At 32.9% G+C, this 22,493-nt stretch overlaps 1 protein-coding gene across 1 annotated transcript in view; it reads right to left on the bottom strand.

Moving 5' to 3' along the window:
* Window positions 1-22,493, bottom strand: part of LOC107168302 (uncharacterized) — a 60,204-nt gene that overhangs the window by 14,286 nt on the left and 23,425 nt on the right. Inside the window, exons 7-14 of the mRNA XM_089225836.1 lie at window positions 8,175-22,445; window positions 5,399-5,728; window positions 4,962-5,270; window positions 4,613-4,894; window positions 4,201-4,494; window positions 3,814-4,086; window positions 3,492-3,743; window positions 3,085-3,420 (exon numbers count right to left, since the gene is read on the bottom strand). Coding sequence (XP_089081962.1) covers window positions 3,085-3,420; window positions 3,492-3,743; window positions 3,814-4,086; window positions 4,201-4,494; window positions 4,613-4,894; window positions 4,962-5,270; window positions 5,399-5,728; window positions 8,175-22,445 — 16,347 coding nt within the window. The remainder of the gene's footprint in view (window positions 1-3,084; window positions 3,421-3,491; window positions 3,744-3,813; window positions 4,087-4,200; window positions 4,495-4,612; window positions 4,895-4,961; window positions 5,271-5,398; window positions 5,729-8,174; window positions 22,446-22,493) is intronic.

The raw sequence follows: 22,493 nt of genomic DNA, 5'->3' as shown, positions 1-22,493 counted from the left end.
TCCGGATAAACGGCGCGTTAACTATGTACGCAAACATTACATCGAGAGGCCACGTTTTTTCCCTCCCCAAACGCCTGTGTGACCGGTAAGTGTTGCGCAGCGGAGGTACTATAGACATTGACGATACATTTTCGGTCGTTCGCCAATTTTTACAATCATCATAGACGTTTTAAAAAACTAAAAAAAATATTGTTCCCGTCGGATTGAGTTTTCGAGTATATCGATTCTCTCCAAATGCAAACCAACTCGCTGTGGATTTCAAACGAATGGCTGATACGTTGACGCGACAACAATATGGAAATCCAATCGTTCTACAAATTTAAAATTTAAAATAGGTACAATCTTCTTTATTTAGTACTAATTATTCAGTGGCTGTGAATTTAATGAACTGAGGACCCGTAAAATTTTCATACATCTATGCGCTCAAAAAAGGAAAAATATACAGTACCTAATACTTCTAAAATTTGCAAAATAAATTGTATAACATTTTTTATAATTATGTATATGGCTTGAAAAGCGGAGTTGTAAGGTAATGAATAAAATAATACATTTGTTCATAAACAAATAATTATTATATCATTAAAATAATAAATAAGCATATAATATAATTTATATTATAAAAAAAAACATTTAAAGAGTGTGCAAAATAAACTTTACATTTTAACTTATGTACTACAATTCATTTATGCTTAAATATTAAAACAAATTCGGTGAAATCAATCACTTTTCCACTTAAATACGAAATAAAAACAACATGTATGAATTTTTCTAATAGGTAAGTACCAACTGATGTCTAAAATATACAATAATATTAAAATTAAAATGTTTTATTTATGTTAGATTACATTACAAGGTAATTTCTTGAATCAAATTTGTCTCGAATTTATTTTAAATTCAGAATGCAATTTTTTGATCTACAAAATCATTATATTTTGTGTGGTGTACAATATAAATTATATTCAGTTAATTAAATACAATTTCATTTGTAACTATGGTTGTATGAAACATGGTTAGTAGCACATAAAATATACGTATTATAATGAATAATTTAGAGTTAATATTATGTTTTATGTTATATGTTAATTATTTAATATCCATTCAATATTCTTAGTATCTTCATCATCACATTGGCTTATGTAGTATGCCACTATATTATTAATTCAACTAAAAAAAAAGGAGGTATGGATGCGGTAAAATATTGGAACAATATGTGATACTCAGTCTCTTGCGCCCGTACCCCTGAATCAAGAACTATGATTATTACCGACCTACAACTATAGTCTATAGTGTATCGGAAGAATAAAAAATGTTATGAAAACTAATATATATACGTAACATTTCTCATGATGTAAATAAGTCTTTATCGGTGTGTATTGATGATTTGATGCCAAAAGCGACTAAGTGTTCAATAGACCTGTCAACGGTTCATGTATACGCTGTGAGTGGCGTTGTCGTCGCCGTCTTCCGAATTATAGTGATAGAAGAACGGCATGCGAGCTCTAAATACTTAAACACTTAGCTCGACGATAATATTATAAAATATATTATGTACTCGGGACGGGAACGTACACCGGAAATAGAATGGTTTTATTTTCGTACGCACGTGTCGTTTGGTCTTGGCCGACGTAGGAATGTGACATATACGACCGTCGGAAATCGGCGGAATTCGTTAGCCACCATCCGCTGCATTGAAAGTCAAGCATCGAGGGGAAAACGTTCGCGATAGAATTTTTTTTTTAGTGCTTTTCAAACGCAGTCGAGTTTGAAATTATAGGCGTGTAATCGATAAGATTTACAACTATCAATCGTGGCGATATTATTGTTTTGCACGGGAAATCTCAAAATATTGCATTCTATGAATCACTTGCACAGTTATGTGGTAAAGAAAAAGAATACTTTTGATTACGAATCATGTTTACTTGTTTAACTTTTTAACTTGGATACAGATCGTGATTATAGAAAATCTTCATACTCTGTAATCTTGTAGATATATTGAAAATGTATAGTTCATAGTCATGTCTTAGTGACATTTTTAAAAATATTCTTTTTTGTTAGTTTAACTTAAAAACTCTTTACCGTTATTAGGAGTTCGTAATTCATTTTTTTTATCAATGAATATGAATTATATTTATTTCTATGATATTTTATTATGATAAAAATCGAAATTATTTAAATTACAATTATTTTTACAATAAAACTCTTACGAATGAGTGACGAATATTTGTAAAAAAAATATCACCTTAAAGACCTCAGCGTGCATTGGTGCATCCATTTCCTTAATCAGATATTTTTTAATTTTATCAATTCAAACGTATTTTTTATCTTTATTATTATTTTACATATCTATCACTAAATCATAATCCATATATTTGAAGAAAAACGATCAACTCGTATCCTCGAAAATCAAAAGTAAACGATCAAAATATGAAATTATTTATTTTGAATCTTCGTTACTAAAAAATTATTATTATTAAGCCAAACAAAGATCTGGATTAAATTTCCTGCAATTTTATAACAATTATATATTTTAGTTGACACCTCAATAATTTAAATAATTTTCCACGGAGTTACTGTCTGCCGCCTGGTATATAGGTTATTGATTCGTTGTGTTAAATCGAAAAAATGAATTTACAAGAATAATTAATAATCAGACCTTGTGGGTTTATCGGATTTTAAAAACTATTTTTTTATCTGAAAGAAAAATATTTCCCACTAGCTATATTGAACTCCAATATTTTTATTTTAATCCAAATAATGGTATAACATATTTTGTAAAATGAACTATAAATTGTATTATTTTTGAAAACATATTATAAAGTTTTAAATTAAAATATTGAAAAACAGAGTTCAATGCGGTCTGTAGAATATTAGCCTCTATTAGTTACAAAAATATTATCAATTTTTATAATTTTATAGAATAGGATTATTATTCCCGTAGAGTGTAATTTTTTGGACAAAATTATATTGACACCGGGTACCATCAGCTAAATGTTGAAAAATCAGCTCAAACAGAATTTACTAAATGATACTATTTTTTTTATCGTGAATCAACATATTATAAAATAAAACATTCAAAATATTTACCTTAAGGTGTTTCAATATTGCTTCTAAATGTTTTCCTGCTAATATGTCCGAGTCTTGTGGAATTATTGTTAAATTGATTATATGATTATTTTTTACTCTAATTTTTAGTAATAGCTCGTCGACCATTGTCCAATAGTTGCATTTATTTTCCAACGTTTTGAGTACATTTTGATGTTTTGTTTTTAATTGTTTATACCGTTTTTCAACTTCATTCACACTGGATTCCAATGATTTTCTGTCTTTTTTAAAGGGCTTAAGACCATCCTTTAATTGTTTCAACTGCTGAGAAGTCAATGATAGCGTTTGTTGTATGTTTTTCATATTGTCTGAAACTTGCTGTAAATTGAAAAAAAGTTTATAATTTTTGAAAAAATAAGTAAATATAATATAAATACATTACAGCTTACATGATATGTTTTGCATATTGCTGTTTCGGAAGTGTGCCTGTCTTTATGTGATTCATTTTCTAATTCTGACATAGTGTAATCAGCATTGTTTATGTCGTTAGTAAGCTCGAATATAATGTTAAGCATATTTTCAGTTTTGCTATTTAAATCCAAATAATATTTTAGTTGGCTATTACATTGACTTTGGAAGGCGCTTAACTCTTGTCCATTGTTTTCAAGATTCCCGATGGCGATTATTTCATACGAAACTCCCTGGAAATAAAACGAAAATATTCAATTTTATTTAAATTCAATTAAAACTAATTAATTATTGTAAACATACTTTGAGCGTCTTAATATGGTCTACTAATGTGTCTTTCGGTTTTTCTAAAGCAGTTTCAAGGTGTTTAAATATTTTTGAAGCATCACAATTGTCCACAGTAGACCTTATTTTATTCAGTTTATCTCTTAATGCTTTGCATTCTGTTGCAAGTGACCCCATAGTTTCGATTTCACCTTGTCCATCGGAGATAGCAAGAATATCGAGTGATTCATTCAAACTATCAGAACAAGTTCTAATAGATTCTTCTACAATCTCCAACTCATATCGAATTATCTAATTAAAAATTTTACAAATAAATATAATATAAAGTATGAATTATTATTAATGATATCAAAACATTTTATATATTAAGATATTTAAACATTATTAACAGTAACGCATTCTCACATTGTTATCGATGATTTCCTGATTTGAGGTAGTATTTTCCAAATTTGATGTAATGCGTGGCAAATTCAACTCAATGTTGTTCTTGAGTTTACTGTACTTATCAAATTGTTTCTTGAATGTTGTCAAGCGTATTTCCTTAGCTCTCAAATTATTTTTTAGTTTGAATGTATCATTTGTATGCTGTTCACAAATATACAATAACGGTTTCACATCAATTTGATTCTGGAGTTTTTCTATAGAGTCCTTCAAATATATAAGTTTGTCGTAATGAATAGTCACATCTGTGATAGTACTCTATGAAAAAGTCGGAAAAAAAATCAAATTAATATATTAAATTATAAATATTTAACACAAAGCTAGCTATTATTAGGAACAAAATATAATTATTTGCTTATTTGCTCAACATTTTTACTTGTGTGTTAGACAGTGCTTGAACATAATTTATCGATGTAATTTTCGTTAGGTCAAGAATTGACACTCCAACTTCATCTAACCATTTTTGTTCAGCCGTTAAAATATCTTCTAAACGAGTCCACTCATTCTGAATGGATAGAAGTTTTTTTACATTTAACTGTGATCTATTTAGTTCTGTATCCAAATATTTTATTGCGTTTTTATCAGGTTTCTGAGATTCTAATAAAGTCTTTATGTTGATCAATTTTGTAGTGATGTGGTGATATTTGTCAAGATCCTCCTATAACAATAATATTTTCATCAACTAACATTAAAAATTACAGTAAATATTTTAAAGTTTACTATACCATAATATGTTTGATGTTATAGTATTTAATTGTATTTTCATTAGAATTTTTCACGGGTCCGCAAACCGATTCTAACTGATTAGAGTTAAAATTGGTAAATTTATCTTCTTCGATTTCATCAATAAAAAATTTAGTTGTATTTTCCAATTCTTTATCTAGTTTGATCGCAGCTCTTAAATATTTATATGTGTCGTCTGGTAATTTATTTTTTGAGTTATATTTCACTTTGTAAATACTTATAATATCCAATAATTCTTCAATGACTAATTGATTATGAACAAATAATATTTCCAATTTTTTAAGTTTTTCCTAAACAATAAGATGGAACACTAGTATGAATGAAACAAATTTAAAATATTTAAACAACGTGTTGAGTATTCTTTTTAAAATTGTGTACATCGATCTTAAAATTAGTAAAATTATAATCACAAACTTACTTGATATGATGATTTTCCTTTTTTTAATTGTTCAAAATCTGATTTATATTGTTCTATTTTTTTATGAACATTTTCAATTGCTAATATTTGATTCTGCCAATCCACCAAATTAACATCTTCGTTGAAACTATCAATTTCACGTTTAACTAATTTTGTTTTATTTCGGAGTTTTTCCATCATTGATTTAATTTTTTCAAATTCTTCATTTGTACTGGTTTGTTTTTCTTTTATGTTTGATACTTCTTTTACGACTGATTCAATTTGATTTAAAATTTGTTTTGAGTTTATAGGTTCTTCCAAGAAAAATTCCAAGCCAGCACCACTAACTTTCTAAACAAAAATATTAAAACTATCAATCAATATCCTATAGTGCCATCTACTATGCACTACAATAAAAAAAAAAACTTTAATTATTGTCCTTATCGATATTATTTTTGAATAAAAATATGTTTTACAATATAAATCTGAAGTAAAACAAATATTTGTTCTTAGTGAAAATTATTTAATATTATTTGAAATTAGTAAAATGATTTTATTGCATTAAATTAATCATATCCTCACACGCGATCGCCCATCAATTAATTTGGAAATCATAACAAAATAAATATTATCAAACCTTAAAATCTTCTAAAAAAAATATATTTATTTATGAATATTTAATTGGTATATTATATACATTAGTAATTTAAATATATTTCATCTGTTTATGAAATAAAAACAATAAATAATAAGAATCACATAATAAGTATATAATATAAAACATGAATCGTGTGAAGATGATCTCTTACATCACTTCTTATTATTTATATTTTCTTTTTTAGAAAATTTTTTAACAAGGTTCTTTTTGTTCGATTGGAAATTTGTGGTAATGTGAGAGTGGATATGTTATAAATAAAAGGGTTTAAATGGTAAGTTGATTTAGGATGAACATTTTTTAAATGGTTTTTAGCTTGTCAACTGTTTGCATAGATACCTATACAGGATGTCCCGCGAGGATTTACCCATTGCGATATCTAACAAAATAATATTTTTCTGAAAATATTGACGTTTCAAAATGTTATTTTCATTAATTTCCTGATTTTTAATATTTTTTATAGTTTTGAAGAAATAAAATATGATTATAAATTTATAACTATATAATAGATTATTTTTCTATATAAATTATTTCGATGTCGTGTTATTCAAATAGGTACATTGCAGTGATGATGATACACCTACTACTAGTGTTCAAAAACGACCAAAATTACATAAAAATCAAGATGATTATGTTATAAATAAAGTTTTGTTTAAGTTAATAAATAAATAATATTTTGTTTGTCAAGTAGTAACCGAAATTGTGTCATCGCGATATTAACCAATATTAATTTTTATTATTATATACCTACCGGTTACCTCTATATGTAATAGTTATTTTATGTTTAGATAATAATTATAAAACAATAAACCGCTCATTTATACAAAATTAATACAAAAAAAAAACTGTGTTATAGTCACAATTACGGACGCCGTAAGACAGAAATTACCAATTCTATAATATTGGATGTCCGATTATCAAGGTAAATATTGATCCCACGAAATATATTGTAGGTACATTTTTTATAGGTAATTACCTCTTCTATAATATAGTATTTAGGTACTTTTCTTATAATCTTAATAACAACCGAGTTATTTGAGAAAAACTGATTTTTCTTGCACAAAGCGCGCTCTAGCGGAGGTAGCGGTCATCAAATCTTAGGGGACTTTTAGTATGTTACTTAGTACCCTTCAATAAAGGTGTATACCAAAATTCAGCTTTCCAGCTTTTTTTTTCGCTATTTGTCAAAAATGAGTCTAATTTGCCTGGACTATAAGAACACGGAAAGCATTCGGCCGGCCTTATGGGAATGCGTGTGGCGCGGCGGGTCACATTTTTGATAACATTACGGTGTTAAATAATTCACAATTTTTCAAAATAAGGGTAATTGATTAAAAGGCTTAAATTTTGGGTCAATGTCTGTGGGTTTTGCTTGGCCTGATATTTGGATAACAAATGTCCTACACTAACATGATGAATGTTTTGTATAGCTGTAAATTATTTTAGAGACTCGAGATACATTCAAGTAGAGGTTAAAGTAAATAAAGGTCGAGTTTAGTTGCTCGTATCTTTGGCTATTTCAGTAAAAGGTTGACTACATTAATATATTTTAGTAAAGAGCGATACATAAATATTTGGTTAACTGATAAAGTAGAATTTGATTGTTATTGGACTTTGGTAGGGGGGAATTCCATTATGTTCAGAAAACAGTCAACTGAGTTGACTATTCGTCAATGATTTTAGCTTTACAAAATTTTGGCCTAGAGATACAATTTTACTTTAATGGAATTGTTGATTTTAAGAAGCAATATCAGTCTTGATATTTGACGTAATTATTGTTGTGTCATCATCAAATGAGTTGAGATCCGATTGGTTTATAGTAGGAATATAAACTGTAAATATATTATAAAGTATAGAATAGAAAGGAAACTTCAGGCTTAAATATTCTGTACAGTTGAACAAACTAACCAAACCTAAACTAGGGAACTAAAATGTAAACAAACAATTTAAAGAAAGAAAGTATTAGTAATAATAAAAAATTATACTAAATAATACATAATACATAAAAATACTAAAAAAAATTGACACATACAAACGACTGGTATAAAAAATGTAAAACTCAAAATCAATACTTCAAATACAAATAATAAAACTACAAAGAATTAAATATGTGACCAACTAATACAAATAAGGGGTACTTACTTTATGTTTTGAGATGTGGAATGTGATAACATCCAATAGCTCCCAAATCTCTTCAAAGAATGCAGAATACAAAGTATATTTGTCTTTACTGTCTGATCTCAAAATATTATTTTTAATACTATTAAGGCGATTACTTGAAACAGTCAAGTCATTAAGTATTATCGAGTTTACTCTTGGTAGTCGATCGTCAACCTTATCTATCACAAATTGATATCTACCACTATCACCAATCAACTTTTTCAATATAATATTCTTAGGATAAGACATAATTAGAGGGGTATCAATGGAATCCGATGTTGGATTTGTAAACTTATGCTCACTTAAGTCGACAAAACTACTATGGTCCCGTTCAAATTTAAGAAAAGCGATTGGGCTATGATGAGGTTTAACAACTTCCATACCATCCTTCATTGATCTTAAAACAACGGAATCAGGATCATCAACTACCTCATCTACAACCTTTTCTTTTCCGTCCACTATCACTATACGCTTTATAAATTTCCTCGTTATTGTTTTTGTTATTAAGTTAGGGTCAGTTTTTCCGTCACTGTCAAATGTTTGAACCATATCGAGATTTGTTAATTGACCTACATCCCCCAGTCCGTCATTGAACGATTTTAAAATAACTCTATCTGTTCTCTCGTCAGTAACCGGTTGGTCTATTTCGTCTTCAAATACACACTCTTTTCCGTCAACAATAATTTTGCGTCTAATAACTCTACGCGTTGTTGTAGTTGTCACACTTTCACTGGTATCCTTCACTGTATCGTTGAGCACAGACAACTGTAAGATTTTTTCTATTTCCTCCGGATCGGTAATATTCTCAACTACTTCACCGCCGTTTCTGAATGTTCTTCTCAAAATACATTTAACTGGTGCACCAGGTTCAGGTTCATCAATGATCTCTTCTACCTCGATCTCTTTTCCATCGATGATTATGATACGTCTAACAATTTTTCGTGATATCGAAGTGGTGACCGCACCCGTTTGATTGATCTGAATTCCTGATGGTGACTGTTTTAATATCTCAGAAACATCTGGTTTGTCATCACTGATCGGCAAAATAAATTTGGCTCCTGACAACGGTGCGTTGGAACTTTCATTGAACCCAATATCAATACCGACATTTTCATCAGTTCCTGGTAAATCATTTACGACAGTGCTCTCCCGTTCTTTTTCGATGAAATCGTTCAATAACGATTTCGTTATATCATCGGATTCTAATGTTTCCGTAACACCCTTATCTTTCGATTTCTTGTTCGTCTTTGATGTTGACATTTTTAAACCTTTTCGCAATTTACTTAAAAACGATGGAGAATTTACGTTTAGATTTGACGACAAACTTCCTTCAACATTTCCAATAACAGAATCCGATTCTTGGACTAGATTTTGTTCATCGATATCAAGATCGGGAATATTTTTTGTTAAATCATTAATTATTGATACATCCGAACCAGACAGATTTGCGAGATCATTCACGTTAGGAATCGCTGCGAATTTCGAATCGGTTGACTTGATATCAGTTATTGGAGTTTTAAGCTCAACTTTAGGTGTTTTCACCGTTGGTAGAATAATTGGTGGTAGTTCAGTGTCTTTGATTATAATTTCTCCTTCAACTTTAGGTATGGATGGTACTGTGATATCAACAGTCGATGGAATTTGATCGGAAACCTTTTCTTGTATGTCGACTGCAATATCAACAGATCCTTTCGGTAATTTTCCTTTTTTAATCTTAACATCTGGAGTTTTGATGTCGGTTGTAATACCAATTGTAGTAACTTCGGGTGTTTTGATACCTGCAGATGATTTTTTAACATCAAGTTTCGGTGCCTTCACTCCCGATAGATCGATAGATGGTAAATCTGTATCCTTGATTTGAATTTCTCCTTCCAGTTTAGGTATAGACGGCATTCCTATATCAACTTTTGGAGCCGATACAGAAATGTGTTCTTCAACATTGATGTCCAGATCTGGAGTTTGCTTCGATTTTTTATCTTTTTTGTTTTTGAATCCCGGTATCTTGATGTCAGACAAATCAAATTTGGTTGACTTGATACCGGCCATAGGAGTTTTAACCTCAACTTTAGGTGTTTTCACCGTTGGTTGATTAATTGATGGTACTTCAGTGTCTTTGATTATAATTTCTCCTTCAACTTTAGGTATGGATGGTACTGTGATATCAACAGTCGATGGAATTTGATCGGAAACCTTTTCTTGTATGTCGACTGCAATATCAACAGATCTTTTCGGTAATTTTTCTTTTTTAATCTTAACATCTGGAGTTTTGATGTCAGTTGTAATACCAATTGTAGTAACTTCGGGTGTTTTGATACCTGCAGATGATTTTTTAACATCAAGTTTCGGTGCCTTCACTCCCGATAGATCGATAGATGGTAAATCTGTATCCTTGATTTTAATTTCTCCTTCCAGTTTAGGTATAGACGTCATTCCTATATCAACTTTTGGAGCCGATACAGAAATTTGGTCTTCAACATTGATGTCCAGATCTGGAGTTTGCTTCGATTTTTTATCTTTTTTGTTTTTGAATCCCGGTATCTTGATGTCAGACAAATCAAATTTGGTTGACTTGATATCAGTTATTGGAGTTTTCACCTGAACTGTAGTTGTTTTCACCGTTGGTAGATTAATTGATGGTAATTCAGTGTCTTTGATTATAATTTCTCCTTCAACTTTAGGTATGGATGGTACTGTGATATCAACAGTCGATGGAATTTGATCGGAAACCTTTTCTTGTATGTCGACTGCAATATCAACAGATCCTTTCGGTAATTTTCCTTTTTTAATCTTAACATCTGGAGTTTTGATGTCGGTTGTAATACCAATTGTAGGAACTTCGGGTGTTTTGATACCTGCAGATGATTTTTTAACATCAAGTTTCGGTGCCTTCACTCCCGATAGATCGATAGATGGTAAATCTGTATCCTTGATTTTAATTTCCCCTTCCATTTTAGGTATAGACGGCATTCCTATATCAACTTTTGGAGCCGATACAGAAATTTGGTCTTCAACATTGATGTCCAGATCTGGAGTTTGCTTCGATTTTTTATCTTTTTTGTTTTTGAATCCCGGTATCTTGATGTCAGACAAATCAAATTTGGTTGACTTGATATCGGCCATAGGAGTTTTAACCTCGACTTTAGGTGTTTTCACCGTTGGTAGATTAATTGATGGTAATTCAGTGTCTTTGATTATAATTTCTCCTTCAACTTTAGGTATGGATGGTACTGTGATATCAACAGTCGATGGAATTTGATCGGAAACCTTTTCTTGTATGTCGACTGCAATATCAACAGATCCTTTCGGTAATTTTCCTTTTTTAATCTTAACATCTGGAGTATTGATGTCGGTTGTAATACCAATTGTAGGAACTTCGGGTGTTTTGATACCTGCAGATGATTTTTTAACATCAAGTTTCGGTGCCTTCACTCCCGATAGATCGATAGATGGTAAATCTGTATCCTTGATTTTAATTTCCCCTTCCATTTTAGGTATAGACGGCATTCCTATATCAACTTTTGGAGCCGATACAGAAATTTGGTCTTCAACATTGATGTCCAGATCTGGAGTTTGCTTCGATTTTTTATCTTTTTTGTTTTTGAATCCCGGTATCTTGATGTCAGACAAATCAAATTTGGTTGACTTGATATCGGCCATAGGAGTTTTAACCTCGACTTTAGGTGTTTTCACCGTTGGTAGATTAATTGATGGTAATTCAGTGTCTTTGATTATAATTTCTCCTTCAACTTTAGGTATGGATGGTACTGTGATATCAACAGTCGATGGAATTTGATCGGAAACCTTTTCTTGTATGTCGACTGCAATATCAACAGATCCTTTCGGTAATTTTCCTTTTTTAATCTTAACATCTGGAGTTTTGATGTCGGTTGTAATACCAATTGTAGGAACTTCGGGTGTTTTGATACCTGCAGATGATTTTTTAACAACAATTTTCGGTGCCTTCACTCCCGATAGATCGATAGATGGTAAATCTGTATCCTTGATTTGAATTTCTCCTTCCATTTTAGGTATAGACGGCATTCCTATATCAACTTTTGGAGCCGATACAGAAATTTGGTCTTCAACATTGATGTCCAGATCTGGAGTTTGCTTCGATTTTTTATCTTTTTTGTTTTTGAATCCCGGTATCTTGATGTCAGACAAATCAAATTTGGTTGGCTTGATATCGGCCATAGGAGTTTTAACCTCAACTTTAGGTGTTTTCACCGTTGGTAGATTAATTGATGGTAATTCAGTGTCTTTGATTATAATTTCTCCTTCAACTTTAGGTATGGATGGTACTGTGATATCAACAGTCGATGGAATTTGATCGGAAACCTTTTCTTGTATGTCGACTGCAATATCAACAGATCCTTTCGGTAATTTTCCTTTTTTAATCTTAACATCTGGAGTTTTGATGTCGGTTGTAATACCAATTGTAGGAACTTCGGGTGTTTTGATACCTGCAGATGATTTTTTAACATCAAGTTTCGGTGCCTTCACTCCCGATAGATCGATAGATGGTAAATCTGTATCCTTGATTTTAATTTCCCCTTCCATTTTAGGTATAGACGGCATTCCTATATCAACTTTTGGAGCCGATACAGAAATTTGGTCTTCAACATTGATGTCCAGATCTGGAGTTTGCTTCGATTTTTTATCTTTTTTGTTTTTGAATCCCGGTATCTTGATGTCAGACAAATCAAATTTGGTTGACTTGATATCGGCCATAGGAGTTTTAACCTCGACTTTAGGTGTTTCCACCGTTGGTAGATTAATTGATGGTAATTCAGTGTCTTTGATTATTATTTCTCCTTCAACTTTAGGTATGGATGGTACTGTGATATCAACAGTCGATGGAATTTGATCGGAAACCTTTTCTTGTATGTCGACTGCAATATCAACAGATCCTTTCGGTAATTTTCCTTTTTTAATCTTAACATCTGGAGTTTTGATGTCGGTTGTAATACCAATTGTAGGAACTTCGGGTGTTTTGATACCTGCAGATGATTTTTTAACATCAAGTTTCGGTGCCTTCACTCCCGATAGATCGATAGATGGTAAATCTGTATCCTTGATTTTAATTTCCCCTTCCATTTTAGGTATAGACTGCATTCCTATATCAACTTTTGGAGCCGATACAGAAATTTGGTCTTCAACATTGATGTCCAGATCTGGAGTTTGCTTCGATTTTTTATCTTTTTTGTTTTTGAATCCCGGTATCTTGATGTCAGACAAATCAAATTTGGTTGACTTGATACCGGCCATAGGAGTTTTAACCTCAACTTTAGGTGTTTTCACCGTTGGTTGATTAATTGATGGTACTTCAGTGTCTTTGATTATAATTTCTCCTTCAACTTTAGGTATGGATGGTACTGTGATATCAACAGTCGATGGAATTTGATCGGAAACCTTTTCTTGTATGTCGACTGCAATATCAACAGATCTTTTCGGTAATTTTTCTTTTTTAATCTTAACATCTGGAGTTTTGATGTCAGTTGTAATACCAATTGTAGTAACTTCGGGTGTTTTGATACCTGCAGATGATTTTTTAACATCAAGTTTCGGTGCCTTCACTCCCGATAGATCGATAGATGGTAAATCTGTATCCTTGATTTTAATTTCTCCTTCCAGTTTAGGTATAGACGTCATTCCTATATCAACTTTTGGAGCCGATACAGAAATTTGGTCTTCAACATTGATGTCCAGATCTGGAGTTTGCTTCGATTTTTTATCTTTTTTGTTTTTGAATCCCGGTATCTTGATGTCAGACAAATCAAATTTGGTTGACTTGATATCAGTTATTGGAGTTTTCACCTGAACTGTAGTTGTTTTCACCGTTGGTAGATTAATTGATGGTAATTCAGTGTCTTTGATTATAATTTCTCCTTCAACTTTAGGTATGGATGGTACTGTGATATCAACAGTCGATGGAATTTGATCGGAAACCTTTTCTTGTATGTCGACTGCAATATCAACAGATCCTTTCGGTAATTTTCCTTTTTTAATCTTAACATCTGGAGTTTTGATGTCGGTTGTAATACCAATTGTAGGAACTTCGGGTGTTTTGATACCTGCAGATGATTTTTTAACATCAAGTTTCGGTGCCTTCACTCCCGATAGATCGATAGATGGTAAATCTGTATCCTTGATTTTAATTTCCCCTTCCATTTTAGGTATAGACGGCATTCCTATATCAACTTTTGGAGCCGATACAGAAATTTGGTCTTCAACATTGATGTCCAGATCTGGAGTTTGCTTCGATTTTTTATCTTTTTTGTTTTTGAATCCCGGTATCTTGATGTCAGACAAATCAAATTTGGTTGACTTGATATCGGCCATAGGAGTTTTAACCTCGACTTTAGGTGTTTTCACCGTTGGTAGATTAATTGATGGTAATTCAGTGTCTTTGATTATAATTTCTCCTTCAACTTTAGGTATGGATGGTACTGTGATATCAACAGTCGATGGAATTTGATCGGAAACCTTTTCTTGTATGTCGACTGCAATATCAACAGATCCTTTCGGTAATTTTCCTTTTTTAATCTTAACATCTGGAGTTTTGATGTCGGTTGTAATACCAATTGTAGGAACTTCGGGTGTTTTGATACCTGCAGATGATTTTTTAACATCAAGTTTCGGTGCCTTCACTCCCGATAGATCGATAGATGGTAAATCTGTATCCTTGATTTTAATTTCCCCTTCCATTTTAGGTATAGACGGCATTCCTATATCAACTTTTGGAGCCGATACAGAAATTTGGTCTTCAACATTGATGTCCAGATCTGGAGTTTGCTTCGATTTTTTATCTTTTTTGTTTTTGAATCCCGGTATCTTGATGTCAGACAAATCAAATTTGGTTGACTTGATATCGGCCATAGGAGTTTTAACCTCGACTTTAGGTGTTTTCACCGTTGGTAGATTAATTGATGGTAATTCAGTGTCTTTGATTATAATTTCTCCTTCAACTTTAGGTATGGATGGTACTGTGATATCAACAGTCGATGGAATTTGATCGGAAACCTTTTCTTGTATGTCGACTGCAATATCAACAGATCCTTTCGGTAATTTTCCTTTTTTAATCTTAACATCTGGAGTTTTGATGTCGGTTGTAATACCAATTGTAGGAACTTCGGGTGTTTTGATACCTGCAGATGATTTTTTAACATCAAGTTTCGGTGCCTTCACTCCCGATAGATCGATAGATGGTAAATCTGTATCCTTGATTTTAATTTCCCCTTCCATTTTAGGTATAGACGGCATTCCTATATAAACTTTTGGAGCCGATACAGAAATTTGGTCTTCAACATTGATGTCCAGATCTGGAGTTTGCTTCGATTTTTTATCTTTTTTGTTTTTGAATCCCGGTATCTTGATGTCAGACAAATCAAATTTGGTTGACTTGATATCGGCCATAGGAGTTTTAACCTCGACTTTAGGTGTTTTCACCGTTGGTAGATTAATTGATGGTAATTCAGTGTCTTTGATTATAATTTCTCCTTTAACTTTAGGTATGGATGGTACTGTGATATCAACAGTCGATGGAATTTGATCGGAAACCTTTTCTTGTATGTCGACTGCAATATCAACAGATCCTTTCGGTAATTTTCCTTTTTTAATCTTAACATCTGGAGTTTTTATGTCGGTTGTAATACCAATTGTAGGAACTTCGGGTGTTTTGATACCTGCAGATGATTTTTTAACAACAATTTTCGGTGCCTTCACTCCCGATAGATCGATAGATGGTAAATCTGTATTCTTGATTTGAATTTCTCCTTCCATTTTAGGTATAGACGGCATTCCTATATCAACTTTTGGAGCCGATACAGAAATTTGGTCTTCAACATTGATGTCCAGATCTGGAGTTTGCTTCGATTTTTTATCTTTTTTGTTTTTGAATCCCTGTATCTTGATGTCAGACAAATCAAATTTGGTTGACTTGATATCAGTTATTGGAGTTTTCACCTGAACTGTAGTTGTTTTCACCGTTGGTAGATTAATTGATGGTAATTCAGTGTCTTTGATTATAATTTCTCCTTCAACTTTAGGTATGGATGGTACTGTGATATCAACAGTCGATGGAATTTGATCGGAAACCTTTTCTTGTATGTCGACTGCAATATCAACAGATCCTTTCGGTAATTTTCCTTTTTTAATCTTAACATCTGGAGTTTTGATGTCGGTTGTAATACCAATTGTAGGAACTTCGGGTGTTTTGATACCTGCAGATGATTTTTTAACATCAAGTTTCGGTGCCTTCACTCCCGATAGATCGATAGATGGTAAATCTGTATCCTTGATTTTAATTTCTCCTTCCAGTTTAGGTATAGACGTCATTCCTATATCAACTTTTGGAGCCGATACAGAAATTTGGTCTTCAACATTGATGTCCAGATCTGGAGTTTGCTTCGATTTTTTATCTTTTTTGTTTTTGAATCCCGGTATCTTGATGTCAGACAAATCAAATTTGGTTGACTTGATATCGGCCATAGGAGTTTTAACCTCAACTTTAGGTGTTTTCACCGTTGGTAGATTAATTGATGGTAATTCAGTGTCTTTGATTATAATTTCTCCTTCAACTTTAGGTATGGATGGTACTGTGATATCAACAGTCGATGGAATTTGATCGGAAACCTTTTCTTGTATGTCGACTGCAATATCAACAGATCCTTTGGGTGATTTTCCTTTTTTAATCTTAACATCTGGAGTTTTTACGTCGGTTGCAATACCAATTGTAGGAACTGCGGGTGTTTTGATACCTGCAGATGATTTTTTAACATCAAGTTTCGGTGCCTTCACTCCCGATAGATCGATAGATGGTAAATCTGTATCCTTGATTTTAATTTCTCCTTCCATTTTAGGTAAAGACGGCATTCCTATATCAACTTTTGGAGCCGATACAGAAAGGTGGTCTTCAACATTGATGTCCAGATCTGGAGTTTGCTTCGATTTTTTATCTTTTTTGTTTTTGAATCCCGGTATCTTGATGCCAGACATATCAAATTTGGTTGACTTGATATCAGTTATTGGAGTTTTCACCTGAACTGTAGTTGTTTTCACCGTTGGTAGATTAATTGATGGTAATTCAGTGTCTTTGATTATAATTTCTCCTTCAACTTTAGGTATGGATGGTACTGTGATATCAACAGTCGATGGAATTTGATCGGAAACCTTTTCTTGTATGTCGACTGCAATATCAACAGATCCTTTCGGTAATTTTCCTTTTTTAATCTTAACATCTGGAGTTTTGATGTCGGTTGTAATACCAATTGTAGGAACTTCGGGTGTTTTGATACCTGCAGATGATTTTTTAACATCAAGTTTCGGTGCCTTCACTCCCGATAGATCGATAGATGGTAAATCTGTATCCTTGATTTTAATTTCCCCTTCCATTTTAGGTATAGACGGCATTCCTATATCAACATTTGGAGCCGATACAGAAATTTGGTCTTCAACATTGATGTCCAGATCTGGAGTTTGCTTCGATTTTTTATCTTTTTTGTTTTTGAATCCCGGTATCTTGATGTCAGACAAATCAAATTTGGTTGACTTGATATCGGCCATAGGAGTTTTAACCTCAACTTTAGGTGTTTTCACCGTTGGTAGATTAATTGATGGTAATTCAGTGTCTTTGATTATAATTTCTCCTTCAACTTTAGGTATGGATGGCACTGTGATATCAACAGTCGATGGAATTTGATCGGAAACCTTTTCTTGTATGTCGACTGCAATATCAACAGATCCTTTCGGTAATTTTCCTTTTTTAATCTTAACATCTGGAGTTTTGATGTCGGTTGTAATACCAATTGTAGGAACTTCGGGTGTTTTGATACCTGCAGATGATTTTTTAACATCAAGTTTCGGTGCCTTCACTCCCGATAGATCGATAGATGGTAAATCTGTATCCTTGATTTTAATTTCCCCTTCCATTTTAGGTATTGGTGGTGTTTTGATATTTACAGATGTTGTAAATGTCGACGGAATGTCAACAGTCATATTAGTTAGTAGTTTATCATCAGGGATTTCGTCTGAATCTTTTAATTCATTTAATTTGTGTATCGTGTGGTCGTCTACTGGTTCTTCTACAATTTCTTCTACAACTTTTTCTTTGCCGTCTTCTACTTTAATTCGCTTTATTATTTTTCGTATTTTTCTAATCGTACGACTTGTTATTGTTTGGGTTTTACCATGTTCTGATCTATATAATTCCGTCGGGTTATCAAATAGTTCTAATGCTTTTTCGTTATCTTTTTGTTTGTGAACCAAATCCGTTTCATCATATTCCTCGGGGTCATCAACTTCCTCCTCTACAACTGTCTCTTTACCGTCAACAATAATTATTCGTCGTATTATTCTTCGTGTTTTGATTATCGTTGTTATGTTATCGGTTCGAGTTTCGTTTATTAAATCAGAGTCACTGTTTATACTACCATCATTGGGGTTCGCAAAAATGTCATAACATTCTTTCCCGTCTTTTTGAATTTCTCCCAGCAATGGTTTAGTAAAACCATGATTCTCCGGTTCAACTACTACCTCATCTACAACCTTTTCTTTTCCATCCACTATTACTATACGCTTTATAAATTTCCTCGTTATTGTTTTTGTTATTAAGTTAGGGTCAGTTTTTCCGTCACTGTCAAATGTTTGAACCATATCGAGATTTGTTAATTGACCTACATCCCCCAGTCCGTCATTGAACGATTTTAAAATAACTCTATCTGTTCTCTCGTCAGTAACCGGTTGGTCTATTTCGTCTTCAAATACACACTCTTTTCCGTCAACAATAATTTTGCGTCTAATAACTCTACGCGTTGTTGTAGTTGTCACACTTTCACTGGTATCCTTCACTGTATCGTTGAGCACAGACAACTGTAAGATTTTTTCTATTTCCTCCGGATCGGTAATATTCTCAACTACTTCCGCGCCGTTTCTGAATGTTCTTCTCAAAATACTTTTAACTGGTGCACCAGGTTCAGGTTCATCAATGATCTCTTCTACCTCGATCTCTTTTCCATCGATGATTATGATACGTCTAACAATTTTTCGTGATATCGAAATGGTGACCGCACCCGTTTGATTGATCTGAATTCCTGATGGTGACTGTTTTAATATCTCAGAAACATCTGTTTTGTCATCACTGATCGGCAAAATAAATTTGGCTCCTGACAACGTTGCGTTGGAACTTTCATTGAACCCAATATCAATACCGACATTTTCATCAGTTCCTGGTAAATCATTTACGACAGTGCTCTCCCGTTCTTTTTCGATGAAATCGTTCAATAACGATTTCGTTATATCATCGGATTCTAATGTTTCCGTAACACCCTTATCTTTCGATTTCTTGTTCGTCTTTGATGTTGACATTTTTAGACCTTTTCGCAATTTACTTAAAAACGATGGAGAATTTACGTTTAGATTTGACGACAAACTTCCTTCAACATTTCCAATAACAGAATCCGATTCTTGGACTAGATTTTGTTCATCGATATCAAGATCGGGAATATTTTTTGTTAAATCATTAATTATTGATACATCCGAACCAGACAGATTTGCGAGATCTTTCACGTTAGGAATCGCGGCGAATTTCGAATCGGTTGACTTGATATCAGTTATTGGAGTTTTAAGCTCAACTTTAGGTGTTTTCACCGTTGGTAGAATAATTGATGGTAGTTCAATGTCTTTGATTATAATTTCTCCTTCAACTTTCGGTATCGATGGCACTGTGATATCAACAGTCGATGGAATTTCATCGGAAACCTTTTCCTGTATGTCGACCGCAATATCAACAGAACCTTTGGGTAATTTTCCTTTTTTAATCTTAACATCTGGAGTTTTGATGTCGGTTGTAATACCAATTGTAGGAACTTCGGGTGTTTTGATACCTGCAGATGATTTTTTAACGTCAAGTTTCGGTGCCTTCACTCCCGATAGATCGATAGATGGTAAATCTGTATCCTTGATTTTAATTTCTCCTTCCAGTTTAGGTATAGACGGCATTCCTATATCAACTTTTGGAGCCGATACAGAAAGGTGGTCTTCAACATTGATGTCCAGATCTGGAGTTTGCTTCGATTTTTTATCTTTTTTGTTTTTGAATCCCGGTATCTTGATTGCAGACAAATCAAATTTGGTTGACTTGATATCGGCCATAGGAGTTTTAACCTCAACTTTAGGTGTTTTCACCGTTGATAGATTAATTGATGGTAATTCAGTGTCTTTGATTATAATTTCTCCTTCAACTTTAGGTATGGATGGCACTGTGATATCAACAGTCGATGGAATTTGATCGGAAACCTTTTCTTGTATGTCGACTGCAATATCAACAGATCCTTTCGGTAATTTTCCTTTTTTAATCTTAACATCTGGAGTTTTGATGTCGGTTGTAATACCAATTGTAGGAACTTCGGGTGTTTTGATACCTGCAGATGATTTTTTAACATCAAGTTTCGGTGCCTTCACTCCCGATAGATCGATAGATGGTAAATCTGTATCCTTGATTTTAATTTCTCCTTCCAGTTTAGGTATAGACGGCATTCCTATATCAACTTTTGGAGCCGATACAGAAATTTGGTCTTCAACATTGATGTCCAGATCTGGAGTTTGCTTCGATTTTTTATCTTTTTTGTTTTTGAATCCCGGTATCTTGATGTCAGACAAATCAAATTTGGTTGACTTGATATCGGCCATAGGAGTTTTAACCTCAACTTTAGGTGTTTTCACCGTTGGTAGATTAATTGATGGTAATTCAGTGTCTTTGATTATAATTTCTCCTTCAACTTTATGTATGGATGGTACTGTGATATCAACAGTCGATGGAATTTGATCGGAAACCTTTTCTTGTATGTCGACTGCAATATCAACAGATCCTTTCGGTAATTTTCCTTTTTTAATCTTAACATCTGGAGTTTTGATGTCGGTTGTAATACCAATTGTAGGAACTTCGGGTGTTTTGATACCTGCAGATGATTTTTTAACATCAAGTTTCGGTGCCTTCACTCCCGATAGATCGATAGATGGTAAATCTGTATCCTTGATTTTAATTTCCCCTTCCATTTTAGGTATAGGCGGCATTCCTATATCAACTTTTGGAGCCGATACAGAAATTTGGTCTTCAACTTTGATGTCCAAATCTGGAGTTTGCTTCGATTTTTTATCTTTTTTGTTTTTGAATCCCGGTATCTTGATGTCAGGCAAATCAAATTTGGTTGACATGATATCGGCCATAGGAGTTTTAACCTCGACTTTAGGTGTTTTCACCGTTGGTAGATTAATTGATGGTAATTCAGTGTCTTTGATTATAATTTCTCCTTCAACTTTCGGTATCGATGGCACTGTGATATCAACAGTCGATGGAATTTCATCGGAAACCTTTTCCTGTATGTCGACCGCAATATCAACAGATCCTTTGGGTAATTTTCCTTTTTTAATCTTAACATCTGGAGTTTTGATGTCGGTTGTAATACCAATTGTAGGAACTTCGGGTGTTTTGATACCTGCAGATGATTTTTTAACATCAAGTTTCGGTGCCTTCACTCCCGATAGATCGATAGATGGTAAATCTGTATCCTTGATTTTAATTTCTCCTTCCAGTTTAGGTATAGACGTCATTCCTATATCAACTTTTGGAGCCGATACAGAAATTTGGTCTTCAACATTGATGTCCAGATCTGGAGTTTGCTTCGATTTTTTATCTTTTTTGTTTTTGAATCCCGGTATCTTGATGTCAGACAAATCAAATTTGGTTGACTTGATATCGGCCATAGGAGTTTTAACCTCAACTTTAGGTGTTTTCACCGTTGGTAGATTAATTGATGGTAATTCAGTGTCTTTGATTATAATTTCTCCTTCAACTTTAGGTATGGATGGCACTGTGATATCAACAGTCGATGGAATTTGATCGGAAACCTTTTCTTGTATGTCGACTGCAATATCAACAGATCCTTTCGGTAATTTTCCTTTTTTAATCTTAACATCTGGAGTTTTGATGTCGGTTGTAATACCAATTGTAGGAACTTCGGGTGTTTTGATACCTGCAGATGATTTTTTAACATCAAGTTTCGGTGCCTTCACTCCCGATAGATCGATAGATGGTAAATCTGTATCCTTGATTTTAATTTCTCCTTCCAGTTTAGGTATAGACGGCATACCTATATCAACTTTTGGAGCCGATACAGAAATTTGGTCTTCAACATTGATGTCCAGATCTGGAGTTTGCTTCGATTTTTTATCTTTTTTGTTTTTGAATCCCGGTATCTTGATGTCAGACAAATCAAATTTGGTTGACTTGATATCGGCCATAGG

This window comes from Diuraphis noxia, unplaced genomic scaffold (genome assembly GCF_037042655.1).
Source record: "Diuraphis noxia isolate RWA-SAM2 unplaced genomic scaffold, SU_Dnox_SAM2 contig0004, whole genome shotgun sequence".
Lineage (NCBI taxonomy): Eukaryota > Metazoa > Arthropoda > Insecta > Hemiptera > Aphididae > Diuraphis > Diuraphis noxia.
This window is presented reverse-complemented; position numbering and strand designations above follow the sequence as displayed.